General features: G+C 37.4%; 3 protein-coding genes across 3 annotated transcripts; 2 read left to right on the top strand and 1 right to left on the bottom strand.

The window, feature by feature from the left end:
* The first annotated feature begins 1,465 nt into the window (after window positions 1-1,465).
* On the top strand, window positions 1,466-2,930 carry LOC306893243 (uncharacterized protein). The gene is made up of 5 exons (XM_079454994.1): window positions 1,466-1,583; window positions 1,708-1,812; window positions 2,006-2,208; window positions 2,346-2,409; window positions 2,515-2,930. The coding sequence occupies exons 2-5, from the start codon at window positions 1,708-1,710 to the stop codon at window positions 2,551-2,553; spliced, it is 411 nt and encodes a 136-aa protein (XP_079311120.1). The 5' UTR covers window positions 1,466-1,583; the 3' UTR covers window positions 2,554-2,930.
* On the bottom strand, window positions 2,571-7,388 carry phf23b (PHD finger protein 23b). The gene is made up of 5 exons (XM_079454985.1): window positions 6,872-7,388; window positions 5,619-5,650; window positions 5,447-5,539; window positions 4,720-5,335; window positions 2,571-4,421 (listed from the first exon to the last, which is right to left on the bottom strand). The coding sequence occupies exons 1-5, from the start codon at window positions 6,897-6,899 to the stop codon at window positions 4,228-4,230; spliced, it is 963 nt and encodes a 320-aa protein (XP_079311111.1). The 5' UTR covers window positions 6,900-7,388; the 3' UTR covers window positions 2,571-4,227.
* A 133-nt stretch (window positions 7,389-7,521) lies between these two features.
* Window positions 7,522-11,840, top strand: hsbp1a (heat shock factor binding protein 1a). The gene is made up of 4 exons (XM_079449360.1): window positions 7,522-8,339; window positions 8,838-8,904; window positions 9,308-9,452; window positions 11,598-11,840. Exons 1-3 carry the CDS (start codon window positions 8,292-8,294, stop codon window positions 9,427-9,429), a joined length of 237 nt encoding a protein of 78 aa, XP_079305486.1. The 5' UTR covers window positions 7,522-8,291; the 3' UTR covers window positions 9,430-9,452; window positions 11,598-11,840.
* Window positions 11,841-14,841: the final 3,001 nt, after the last annotated feature.

The following is a 14,841-nucleotide window of genomic DNA, read 5'->3' as shown; positions in this document are numbered from 1 at the left end:
AAATATAGAGATTATGGTTTGATTTGAGATACGATATGCAAATAAAACATTAGTTGCACAGAAAAGCATACACAGTTAAGTTGTGCTGGCACTGAACTCTCTGGCATCATTCTAAATTTGGATATTAGGACCATCTTGGGTACTTATAGGGAAGACAGCAGAGGGTGGAGATTGAAAAACGGATCAAATACACATTTCACTCTAATTAGAGTAATCAGTGACTATTTGTTCTCAGCTTGTGTTGACAGGCATCTGGGTGGGTTCCACCGGCCCTGTTTAGCAAGCGCAGTTTATTTTCACCATGCGTTGTCTTTCGGCAGCTAGTCTAAGTCTGGTGGCCCCAGTGGCCTGAAATAGCAATAATTAGGATAGGGAGGGAAAGGAGGAAGAGAGAAAACGTGTCAAACTGCTGGTAGGCCATCCACAGAGGCCACTCTTTTTTATTCTTACTTGTTTGTGTGTGTGTTTCCTATGTTAATACTACAGCCATCCCCAAAGTACACACAGAGAGAGAGAGAACGTTCTGGTGTACGTGAATTGGAAAAGCAGTGTTTCAAAGCTTTGAAATTGGGCAAGACAAGATCATGATACTGAAACATGCAGGCCACACACAGTGTCACCAAATATCAGAAAGTTTAGTGTATTCAATTAAAGTGTGTGAAACTTTGCCCTAGCTTGCATAAAATACCAAACCAGTACATGCACTCACAAATTAGTTAAATTGGTAGTTAACACAACATTATTAGTTAGAGATTAGGAAACATAGGCTTAGTTTAAGCCAGGACTGCCTAAGTTAAATTAGGATATTTAAGTCACTTTTATGAAAATGCATTCGATAAAACATTACTGGCGTGCCTCCTGAGACAAAACAATAGCAATGACATATTTTAAGATATGTCAGGGCAATGTATTTTCAGTTAGGACAGCTCAAACTTTCATTTTAGTCTGGGACTAGTTTTAAGTCTTGTCTGTGAAACCCGGCATAAATGTTAAGGGTTTCTAAATTTCATGTTTTTCATATTATCTAAACATGTCAGAAATATGGAATGAACATATTTTAAATAGGCCTATAAACATAAATAATATAGAAAAAAGTGGAAAGAACCCTATCATTCATCTTTCTTAATACTGTTCCTGTAGCTCAACTGTACCTGCAACCGCAAGGTCATGGGGTTGAGTCACAAACAGAAAAAATGCATAGCTTAAATGTGCGGCAACCACATGCATCCTCAGTAGATTCTGACTGAATGATGAATGATGGCCTTTTAAAAGCAGAAACTCCATTGTAATATGTTACTGTGAGTTTAAACTAGACCAACAACAAAACAACAATCAAAATGATACTTTAATCATGTTCCAATCTGTTAGGACGCTGGGTGAAGTCATGCTAGACACATACACACACACCCTTTATCCATGATCTCTCTATATAAACCCACCCCTGCTTCAGGTCTACAAATACCCAAAACTGACATGCCCCTTGCCAAAAGAGGACAGCAAGGCATCATACACACACTGGAAAAACCAAGAAGGACTATCAAACAACTCCTGAAGAAACGCATTATAATTTGACTCACTGCAAGGTAAATTGTAAATTGTTGTGTAAGTAGAAATATGAAAAAATATGAGATATGAAATAAATATTTAATATAGAAATGCAAGATTGCATGCAGCTGTATTATATGGTATCTGATGCTGTATCCACAGATGTGTGGACCCACCTCCAGGTTTTTGCTAATTATTCTGGTTGTCTGCCTCTTGATGGATCATCTGTGTGCTTTCTATATACCCGACAGACTGCGAATGAAAAGGGTAAAATATTACTTACATAAAATAATTTGGTCTTTCTAGACTAAATAATATTATAATAAATGTATATTTAATCAGAAGTCATTGAATGTTTTATTGTATCACGCTTTAAAGTATATCTTAAAATATATTTCAGTAATTCAGCATCAATTTAATAATAGTGTTATTTTAATAATGCTATTTTAATACCCTGTAGAGCAATCACAGGTCAGATCAGGAGATGTCACCATATATTTATGAGCTCTCCGATCTGGCAGACTTGTTCCCGGGAAATGAAGCAGAAGTGACTCGGGACTGGGATCCCAACCCAGCCCAGACACCGGCTTTCTTTTCCCCTATGGAACGAATCAATGTGTACCAAGTACCAAGCAACAACCGCCACAAAAACAAAGATAAGCGGTGAGTACATATTCAATTTGGTGCACTATATTTAAAACTATGACAATTTGTGAAGTGACCAATTAAGTTCACATGGCAATACACCTTTCTTATCATGGTATCGAGCCCAAATACATTCATGCAATCTTCCACTACAGGAGGAGAATCACTGTTCCTCTTGACCCCATTGGCAGCTCCCACTTATCTAGCAGAAACAGAAAGGTATGAAAAACTTTATCTGGTAAAAACTTCACGACTTGTATGATGCATAAACGTAAATTAAACAGCTGCATTTTATCACTCAAAATATTTTTCTTCGCCCCTCAGGAGGAACCTGAAGAGTTTAAGGAATTTTATGCAAAATGATCAAGCTCACAAACTACTTTCATCCTAAATAGGACCTTTATTATGATGTATAATTCTAGTCCTGTTTCAACTTGTTCATTTGTCTATCAAGTCATTGCATCTCAGGCTTATGAACTGTGACTTATTTATTTGTATGCATGTTCTGCAAATATAAGCTTACAGACGCCCTCTAGTGGGGTTAGATATGACAGACACTGTACCTGTGTTGCCAAAAAATAAATGTACATGAAAATGGTTGTTATATTCTTTGAACTGATTTTAATTCACAAAACATGATGCACCTCATCTAGAGGCAGAACATGAAAATATGACATTTGAAGCACAATAAAGAAAAGTTTTATTTCTCCAGGTAGATAAAGAAAACAAATATCAGATGCAAAAAATATACCATTTGCTTTGCTTTTCTCTTCACTTTCACATATGTACACTTTTCAAAATCTGTTCTATTTACAGAGTGAAACATGAAGCAAGAGAGACCTCTCTTTCGGGGATTTACGATCTTCCTTGCTTCACAAACAAACCAAAGAAAAAAAACAATAGTTTTCAAACTAATTCAAATGAGAGAGCTGGTAGCATGAGTAATCATCACCAGTTTCCAGAATTTAAAACCACCAACACATCTCCAAAGCAATAATTACAACCACTCCATTTGGGGACAGCTTCAGCTAAGCTTGTAAATCTAGCCTTCACTTGAGCATGTTACAAAACTGAAATCTTTCAACAGTCAACTTAAAACATCCAAAACAAAAATAATTAGTAATCTGGGACTGAACAATTCTGATCGCTTTCTGGACACATTAATAAACATTCTGTACATTAACAGTAGAGTCCGAAGAAATAATCATTGGTTCAGCTCAAAAATTACAACTGAAGTGATTCCCTGTCCAAATGCAAAATACAGCCGAGCGCTATGCAAGTTTCTAAGGTTTCTATATATATAAAAAATGGAAATGATTTTCCACATTGTCAAGCTGTAATTTCAATGATAAAAGGTGTAATACAAACATTGCAGTTTTACTATTACAAACAGTGAATTGCATTCAACTTGTTAAGTTTTACTGCCTTTAGATAAAGGCATCTAAAAATGAAAAGATGGCCATCTGGACAGTCCATTAAGAAAAGGCATGTTTATTTTTTAATAATTCAATAATTTCAACAGGTTCTCCACTATCACTACAATTTGGCAAAAGCGCAATACATTTTTAAATATATTTTCTCGTTTTACGATCCAACATCACTCAAGGTTGTCTTTGAAATACCAGTGACATGTTTATCTATAAACTCTAATTTGATTACTAATTTCATGTTGAGACATTTTAAAAGCTGTAAGATTAACCATTTATTTTCCCCTTACAAGCTTATTAAACTAAAGCAAACTTAAAAAAAACTAAGGTTATTTTAAAAATGAACTGTCATACTTGTTCCAAAGAGAGCACAGAATACTTATAGTAAATTACCAACTCAGGAGTTAGGTGGCAAAAAAAAAAAAAAAATCACAATTTCTTAGTGGACTGTCCTTGTAATGAGACCTTAAACTACAAAACACGAGAGCAGTAACTACACCTAAGGGAAGGGAATCAAACAGTTGTAAGAATTGAAAAGAAAACAGAAAAAATTAAACTGAAATACGAGAACTGGGAACATTCAGAGCTTTGAGGGAATGATCATCATCTTCTAAGTGTCTTTTTTATGACCCGACCGTCGAGAGTCTCTGCATTTGTGACAGTTAAATATATCAGGCACGTTCGACTTCTTAATTTTGGCGCAAGAGAGATGCACCCAGATGTTGCACTGACTGCATTCAATCATGGGACGTCCTGCAAAAGGTTTACCGCAGTAACAGGTGATAAGGTCCCATGAATCGTCCCCTGTAAGAAGAAAACATTGTGTAAGACTATAAAGTGATAAAGCTATGGATGCAAGGTCATGATTCTTCATCATATGTTATAAATGGATTGTTTTCCATATCTAGTGAACTAAACCATCTTGACACTAAAAAAGCAGTTAATAGATCATTTAAGTTAGACTTTACTTTTTATATGATAACAAAAAGTAAAGTTTGCTTTTGAGCTTCACTTCACTGATGTAAAATTCCACAAAAAAACACTTAAACTTAGCTACAAATGTAACCCTGAGGTCTCCCATACGCAGCTACAAGTCACTCACCTGACTCCACCATTATGTCTTCATCCGCTATCCAAGTTTCTCCTTCACTGGAGCTCATTTCAGCCTCCCTGGTGGACTCATCCTTCTCTACTTTCATCAGTGTTGTACCCTGGGCCTGTAGTCTGCTCTCGGAGCCCGCTCCCCGACCCTGGTGCTCCTCTCCACGGCTGAGACTAGTCTCAGAGTCTGTCTCGCTGTGAGCCGAGCTCTTAAGCTTCTTATGAGCTTTAGGCTGTTTGGGGTTTTTACTTCGCTTGATCCTCGCACGTTTCTCCCCACCACTGCTACTGCTGTCACCGGCACCCGAACCTAAAGAAAGGCGCTTTAGCTTCTTGTCCTTTTTGCGCTCCGCTTTGGTTGCGACTTCTCCCTCATAAAAAGAGTCTTTCAAACACATTCTTTCCATCATGTTACTGTCAGAGGGTAATCGGCGCATGCTCTTGTTACTCTTATTGGCACGAGCTTTGCGAACAAAGGTGTGAATCGTATGCAAGTCCGAAGTGCCATGACTCCAGCCAGCAGGTACGCTAGAACTTGCGCCAACTAAAACGCTGCCTTCGCCTGAAGCACCAGAGCTGTTTGGAGAACTGGAGGATGCTGGTGACCATGGTCTTTCCTTTCAAAAGAAGCAGACGCAGAATATCACTTTAGATAACATTTATGGAAAAAATCTACATCGAAAAGCAAGGGAAATGCACAACTAAATGTAAACATTTGCAAGACTTACCTCTTTTGGAGATGGGATGTAACCCGCATATGCAAGAACAAAACTGCAAAATTTGTTGAAGTCCTCCACTGTCCTCTTTTTTCTCTCTGGTGGCTAGACATGAACATCCTGAATTAATACGACAAGCACTGCCATCTACAGGCTGAAAAATGTATTTCCTTGTTTGACTTACCAGAGCTTCTGCTTTGCACTTCAGTAATGAATCTAAATAGCAAAAAGACAGAAAATATATAACGTTAGTGGTTTGATAAATAATCAAATGGTTAATACTTGAGAGAATACGCTATCTGATTCAACTCCCGCAATCTTCTATCGTAGCTCGAAAAGGTGCGTCTTCGACAGTATGCTAACGCGCTAGCTGTACAATCTCTCACGACAACGCGTTGACTAAAACATACAATCCGAAGGCACATTGGGCACCATTTTGCATACAATCACTTTCACCCAAATAAATGATGCCCAAAACGACTTAAAACGTGGAAAGCCCTCAATTTAATCCAATGACAAACGTTAGGCGCTAAATCAGCGTTTAAGAGGACGCAGCATGTGGCATAAGCTTTATTCTCGACGTCGAAACACATATGGCTAACTTAACTGGCTTAACTCACAAAACGCATTTCGGTTTCATTGCATAAACAAAGTTTACGACCACTCTGGGGAAGAAGTATTGGCGGAATATATACTCGACGCATTTGCATTGACAATATATCTGTAACGACAAAATCAGTATATAACAAAGAGTTACAGCTCGACAGTGAATGCTAACGTTACCAGGCGAAGTGACCCAAATAAAACAGGTATTTTTTTATTTCCAGGCCATAAAACGTGTGAAGGACAGCCGGACATTACATTGTTGTAAAGATATAACGATGGCAACGGTTTTAAGGGGTCAATAACAGCAGCACATTCAAAAAAAGAAGCGACATAACGTTAACGTTACTTTGGGCGAAGACAAAGTGCGCAATGCTGCGTAACATGGATTTAATTCATTAAAACCATTTGAGCCAAAAGCAATCGTTTAAACAGTCATACATCGTTGCAGCTTGTTTATCTGGATCTGTTAAAGCTAAAAGAACAATGACAAATCAAACGAGTCTGCTAGTATCGTAAACGGGAATGATTTAACTCCATGGCACCAGATGGCTAACTTACTCAGCTAATCTATGCACGATTCCCAATCAATGTAACGCAATGAAGCTAAACAGCACACGAAAAACAACTACTTGATAACCACCATTATTACAAATCCAATGCCTAATGGGGTTTACAGGAGAAATAAGTCTGCTGACCCACACAGTATGGAGAGCCTAGCGTAAGATGAAAGCTGCTAGCAGGCTAGCTGAGTGCTAAACCGATGATGGGTGTTGCCTATCACAAGTTCAAAGTTTTAAGTTTTTTCTTTTTGTGTTTTAAGATTTCACTTACCTTGGTGTTCAGACATTATTTCAAGCATTGTCGCCTAAAAAAACTCGATCCACTTTACAGGGATGACACCGAGCAGCGTCAATCTTCGCCCGGCTTGGGCGCAGCAAGCCCCGGCTGACTAACGTTAGATACAGTCTAACGTAGCTAGCTAGGCATCACAATAATTTAAACGACGATTTCGCTTCGTTTTCACTAACTTTAAGTAATTTACAAACTAGTCCAAGGGAATTCGGTTGATTTCGACGCCTCTGGAAAGAATAATTAACTTAATTTTGCCCTGCAAGTTGCGTAGAGAAAATAATCCAGCTGGCAGTTTCGATTAACTGACGGACCGCCAAATAAAAAAGAACCAACTATAAAACGATAAACCCGGCATAATTTGCAACGATTACTGGTTTTATATTCTATACGGTCGCTCTATTATCCCTCTTCGACGGAGGTCGATAACCACCAAACGTATGCGTGTCGACTCTGGCGCGCCTCCCTCACTGAATTGTCAACTGACTCCTGAAGCCCCTTGTGGCCAAATGGAAGGAGTGAATATAATTTGTCCGCTAGGGTTGATGGGATATGTAGTTCAACATATGAGATGTGCCTACAGTTCGCCGATGACAACAATTACAAATAAACAACACATACCATGATTCATTGCACTTGACGTTGCTCTTTCGTATAAGTGGGAAATAGAGTTTATCTACCCATTTCCATTAGACAAGCATAGGACACATATTTAAATCAATGGCGACACGTTTCTAAACCTCAAAATTTGTATACCGATGGTTGCACAATTTAAGCAAGAACAACTGCTACGCAAAGTTATGCTTTCAAATCATTTCGATAGGCACACCATAATATCGAAAACAGTGGACTTTTGCCACAAGTAACGCTTGGCCGTTCAAAAACCACAGTACAAATGATCAAAACCAATTACAAATGCACGTGATTGATATTTTTTATCTGTGACAACAGAAGAAATTGTTAACTCGCTCATTTACCTCACAAGAACATCATCAATATAATACGTCAATTTGTAAGCTTAAATGTTGTCCCAGCTTATAACTGAACTTAAAACCATATATAATAGTGTTAAACAAAAATAATGCTGTTTGAACTCATAACTAATACACTTCAGTTAAATAAAGTAAGAAATATTGTGAAGATCTAAATAGAGCTCAATGTAGGATTTGATTCTGGGCCACCCAGCGCCCCCTTCTGGAAAGACATATTACATGACAAAGTTTAAAAGCTATTCTAGTGGTTTCAATTCATTGACCAAACCCCTTAACAACGAAATCAGCTACTCGACGACAGTTCCCACCTTGAATGCATCGCGGCATTTACTGTACTGCCTTAACAAGGCTCTGGTAAAACAAACATAAGGATCAAACGAAGGCAAGCAACGTTACAATTTCTAAAAGACATGTCCGAGAGGGACCCTAAATCATCATCTCAGGACCTGACTGCTGTGGTGAGTAACGTTATTTGATTTCAACCGAGATACCATTTAATTCGATTATACACACATACCATGGTATTCAACCACACTTTACTTACCGAAGAGAATTAAGTGTATACTTGTAAATGGTTTGATGTGTCTTTTACTCGTCATTCAGTATGCTTCCTATTCTTTACTACATTAACTCTCACGTGAATGTATCTACATTTTTGGCTAATCTATAAAATACTAAAATGCGTGTGTAATATAACACAGGTGTGTTAGAAAGGGATATTTGAGTGCATTTAAATGTAAGCTTGTGTGATTTCACGATGTCGAGAGGGATCCCTTGTTACTATGGTTTCGGTCCCACGCGTGGGCGGGGAGCATGCCCTCACACCGCCGTTTTTACTCTTGTGTGGGAAGCCCACACAAAACCCACACGTTTCTAGATATTGCGCTCATTCACATTTTTCGTTTTGCTCCTTTCACTGGTCTTCGGTTGAATAATTGTATTTCCATTATATTTAGGTGCAGACCTTACTGCAGCAGATGCAGGACAAGTTCCAGACCATGTCAGACCAGATTATTGGAAGAAATATCCTTCTGCATGTTTACTTTCATTTTAAAGGATTACTTCACCCCAAGATGAGACGCCGTCTGTCATCATTTACTCGCCCTTTTGTCATTTTGAATCTGTATGACTTTCTTTCCTCTGCAGAAAACAAAAGAGGGTACTTTTTTAAATGTTGGTAATCGGATAACGGCGGTACCCATTTACTTTTGTCAACCCTTTGGTTTTGTGTCCACATAATAGAAATGAATGGGAGTCGTTCATTGTTTGGAAACCAACATTATTCTTAATATCTTCTTTTGTGTTCTGCAGAAGAAAGAGAAGTAATACAGGTGTGTGGGGGGTGACTCAGAAGGTTCCTTTTTTATTTTCTCAATAGATGTTTATTGAAATCAAGCAGTTTTAAGTTTCTTCTTAATACAAATACTCGATGAGATGAGTACACGAATCGATGACCTGGAGAAGAACATCTCTGACATCATGACTCAGGCAGGCGTGGAGGATCTTGAGGAAGAGATCAAAGTCACTGAGACCTCTGGAACAGTATAAGGCAGTGGTCAACACCATCTTTAGTAAGTATATTTTGTTGTATTGTACTATTTTTTAATTGTATCAAGATGCATCTGTCAGCGGATACACAACTTTTTGTAAACTAGAGTTTCAATTTAAGTCAATTTTTCTCTTTTTTTATTTAAGCGGTGATAACAAAAACATACACAGCCAAAAAGAACAAATGTATGCCTTGCATCATAGCTGCCTATTATCTTTAATAATTTGATTATAATATTAATTAGATTACATTATTATTGATTTTCAGTTGTGTTTATCGAAAATACTAAGTGGGATTTGACACATTCTGATGGAAACAGTCTGATGATGGGACTCTCAAACCATTTTCATGCATTACATTACATTGTAACTAAATATATATTTTCTGCCCCAAACTATTTACTATAAACCAACTATTTACAAAATTACAATTTAGCTTTTTGAGTTATTCTTACGGCTAGTATTAATATTTGTACATTTTTACATTCTTGTGTATATATGAAGAGCTTGGATCCACAATAAGATAAATCCGTTTTTTTATGTTATCATGTTTTTATTGCGTTTTATTTTGTTAGTTAGCCGTATTTTTTTGTTATTATGGCTCAAATCAAAACAAACCAACTAGAGTTTGATTGATATTAATTGGAATGCACAATAAAAAAAACATGATTTTTGATTCTTTTTAAATGTATCTCCTTTTGGAACCAAACTCTTTAAATAAAGCCTACATATTATTTTATATTTATTTTACATTTTACAATTTAGTAATTTGATCTAAGGTGATCCCTTAGAGATAGGGTGAGAAGCTGGGTCACCCGGGAGGAGCTCGGAGTAGAGCCGCTGCTCCTCCACATCAAGAGGGGTCAGCTGAGGTGGCTTGGGCATCTGTTCCGGATGCCTTCCCCGGAAGGTGTTCCGGGCCCATTGGACACGCTGGTGGGACTATGTCTCCCGGCTGGCCTGGGAACGCCTCGGTGTCCCCCCGGAAGAGCTAGAGGAAGTGTCTAGGCCTAGGGTGAGGGATGTCTGGGCATTTCTACTTAGACTGCTGCCCCCGCGACCCGGCCCCGGATAAAGCGGAAGAAAATGGATGGATGGATGGAAAAAATTGTTTTGTCTATATCATGTAGATGTTATGCAGGTGCGGTTCTGGTCGCGGCATTTTGTCAAACGGGTAGGGTCGGGTACATAATGAAATTAGTACTGCTGTTGGATCTGGTGTTTTTTTTTTATTACGGTGGGCGGGGTTTATCAAACAGGACACGTGCAGGACTATGACGCAGTGTCGCTGACAGAGAAAGTCGCGCTCCCTACAGGACTGCTTTCAAATTGCACTCGCAATACTTTGATGTCATACTTTGACCAGTCTATGCAGCGCTGCATGATTGTAAACAACTGCTCTTTCAGAACCACTTACTAGGCGGCAGTAGGGTCTGTCCGTCCGCATCCGCATGACACATTTATCGTCATCAGAAGGGTCCACCGTTGTCCGAACACCCCGTCGTTCAACAGAGCATGCACCAAAAAAGTGCACTAAGTGCCACTAGGAGACGGACGTGGAAATTCAAGTATGCCCGGGCCTAAATGCCAGTGGGCGGTGCCAACAATGTGATAATGTAAAGTAGGCGTTGTTGTCCTGCAGTAGGGCCAGTCATATGCAAATTAATTTGCCAGTGTCACTTCACAAATCCATCAAAATCCAGACAAACTGTTTTTGGAGCCTGATTGCATAAATACTTTTAAAAGGGATGCTTCACCCAAAAATGTAAATTCTGTCATAATTTACTCACCTTCAAGTTGTTTTAAATCTGTATACATTTATTTGTTCTGATGGACACATGGAAAGATATTTGGAAGAATGCTTATAACCAAACAGATATTGCCCCCAATTGACTCCCACAGTAGGAAACTGTTGAACACAAAATAATACATTTGAAGAATGTAGGACAGCAAACAGTTCTGAGGCACTTTTGAGTACCATTGTATTTTTCCTACCATGGTAGTCAATGGGGGCAACATCAGTTTGGTTAGGACTAAATTTAAAGTAGATAAAAGGGCACTTCAAAATATCCGAACATGAAAATGGCAGAAACCCACATATTTTAATGTCTTAAGGTAGCCTACTATCTTTTGCTCTGGTTTAATACTTACTAACTTTTCTCTTTCAGACTGCCAAGGAACACCCTGAAGACCTTCTACTGCAGTGTCAAAATGTTTAGCCTGAAATGTGAATAAAAATGTGTAGGTTTTAAATGAAGTAACAATGGTGCTTGCATGGTCTATGCCTATAGACTATTACATTTTGTCGAGTTAACAATATATGACATCTTTTGTATTTACTGAACAACAGGGTAAGATTATTTGATTCCTGCATGTTTTACTGATTATTAAAGCTCTTTTACAGTACCGTTGGTTGAATCTAGGGTGAAACATTCCTTTCATAACATTTTAAACATAAACATACAAACATATGTGAAGTTGCAGGTAAAGGTTTTGCCCGGGTCCCAGTTCTTTATTTAGCCTTGTATGGATAACTGTGTCCATGTATAATACATGGAGTACCCGTTAACCTCTGCTGACCCGCCGGCGGGTCCCAAATTACGTCATAAAAGTTATGTTTCACATGTATTTCTTTTACTCTAAACTATCATATGTGGTATCTAAAGATTGAAAGCTTAGAGTCTCTAGTTTCTGGAGAAGTGCACCATTTTGGCATTTACTGTACATAAAATAACTTATTTAGGCTGAAATTCATTATATCTCCAAGTCATAGCCACTTTAAAGTCATATATGTTTATGATTATGAAAATGTATATTTGTAAACAAACAACACATCCATCAAATATCTAAGCTAATAACTGCATCCCGGCATTACACTTAGCCACAAATGCTACAAAATCTTTTTCGTTAGTTTATGTTCAATCCTACCTCTTTTCGTGGTTATAAAACTTAAACATCCGCTTCCAATGTCTCCCATCAATGTGCAATCAGCAACGTGATATACAGTAAAATCTTGGATAGTTAAACATTCAGTAAAATATCTGAACCTCTGTCTATCCACATGAGATACACATTAATCGTATGTTCAGACTTTGACCTCTATGTAGACCCCTCATTTGTCCTAACAGGTGAAACAGAGGCTGAGATATTGCAATGCGCAACAGGCAGACCAAAACACAAGTAGCAACAACACCATGTTTGGCTTGTTACATGCACTTTTAGATGTATTACATGCAATTTTGAAAGGTTTACTGTGAAATGACACAAAAAAAGATTCCCTTTATACCACTGTGGTTATGGGGTCTGTTTAAAATTGGGTATGCCAAATTCAGGCGGAAATTACGAAAAAAGGTCACTTGAGTTGCTTTAGCCTCTATTTGTTGAGACCTGTTGAAATCAATAACAATTGTCTGCAGCTTCCTGGACCCCTCAGGGTCAGAGTAGGCCTACTTTTCAAAAAGTGTGAATTTTTCATTGGACTCACATACAATAATGTTTATCACTTTCAGCCGTTTTTTTATGAAATTCAGAGGGGTTTCCGGGAATTTGACACCAAATTCTATTTACACCACCGTATGTGCATATGATGTGCATTTCAAATTCAGTATACCAAATTCAGGCGGAAATCCTCCCAAATGGCCCTGAGTTAAACAGGTTAAAACAGAAATGCCTGTAGTTCTCTCAGTGATCAATAGTACCAGAGGGAAACTGGCAAATGATTTAATAGGTGTAAGAAGCTTGTAGAGGTGAGTCAAAATGGATGAATATCTTTACACAGGGTTTAAAAGGGAATTTTCTTAGAAGTGTCAGTGCATGAAGGTTTTGCACAGCCTAACAGGGCTTAGAGCGATATTTCACAAGCAAAGCTCTCCGAATTTTAAACTTTAACTCGGGTAATTTTATCTCAGCATACCTATACTTCTTGCAGACTTGAAATTACGCAAAAAGGACGAATAAACATGATGGATTCATATATTTTTGATGATCAATATCGTTGTCGCAATATTGAGCTGATTCCGATGTTTTATATGTTACACTCACCGGTACTGTAGGTGGCGATATACACCTTAACATGTTGCGACCCGCCATTAAAAGGAAAGAAAAAGAAGGAGAAGCACGTTCGTTGAAAGTTATTTGATCGTTAACGTCAAAACGGACATTAATCTGGAACATATTGTGTTATTGCTCTGTCTTCTGAGTAAATTTCACCTACATAAAGCCAGAGCCATTGCAACATAACTTTAGAATGTTTTCATCTGGTATAAAGTCCTTTTTTATTTCCTTTAAGAACATGTCAAATCCGTTGAAATCAAAGGCTTCAAAAACTTTTAACATAATTGAGTCTATTGTATGTATGGAAGCTATCTTTAAAAGTATTTTTATTTATCTTAGATATATCGTAAATTTGTGTATCTTATCTAACTTCATGTGATGATGTCCGTTTGCCCCCTGTTACTTAAAATCTAAATCAATTAAAAACTAATTTGTGGAAAGTATTCAATATTTAACTTTGGTTGTTTTGTATGTTATTTTGTTAAATTCCTAAATTATTTGTGTTCCCATTTTTCTTTTTCATAAAAATTTATTTATTTGATGTTTAATTTATTGTTCACTGCAAACTATTATAATGTTTACTTTTTAAATACAAACCTGAAAGCAATGTCTGGATTAAGTAACAATAAATGTATTTAATAACATTTAAACAATAATTTTGTAGCATTAAAACATTACAAGTATTTATTGCCATTAAAAATTACTTCCGGGTTGAGGTCAGAATTAGGTGGCGTATATCCGCTCGGGCTTCGAGTGGAGGCGACGTATTTCCGCTTTTGTGTCGAGCTCAGATATGGCTGCGTCCACTTGAGGTCATGGGCACTTGAGAGCTCTTGCATGGGACAGGAAGTAAGAGCGCAAGTCTGTCCAATGTCTTAAAAACGCCAAAGAGCAGATGTTCTCAGAATATATTCTCAATGTGTTCATTTTGTAATTCTGATGAAGAATCTATTCTACATCTGTTTTATCACTGACCATTCTCCAAATCTTTTTGTTCAAAAGTTATGTTCATTTTTTCTTGCTGTAACCAAATTATAGAAATAACAGAATATATTATTTTTGTGTCAGATTTTCATACCAAGGACATTAATCTGGAACATATTGTTTTATTGCTTTGTCTTCTGGGTATATTTCACCTACATAAAGCCAGAGCCATCCATTGCAAACCTTACTTTAGAATGTTTTCATCTGATGAAAGGTCCCTTTTTACTTCCTTTAAGAATATGTCAAATCCATGGAACTCAAAGGCTTCAAAAACTTTTAACATAATTTAGTCTATTGTAAGATATCTTTAAGATAACCTTTCTTTTCTTTTTATTATAATTGTATTATTATTATTTTGTTGTTGTTGTTGTTTTG

Source organism: Barbatula barbatula (genome assembly GCF_947034865.1).
Source record: "Barbatula barbatula genome assembly, chromosome: 1".
Classification (NCBI taxonomy): domain Eukaryota; kingdom Metazoa; phylum Chordata; class Actinopteri; order Cypriniformes; family Nemacheilidae; genus Barbatula; species Barbatula barbatula.
Note: the sequence above shows the minus strand (reverse complement) of the source record. Positions and strands in the feature narration are given on the sequence as shown.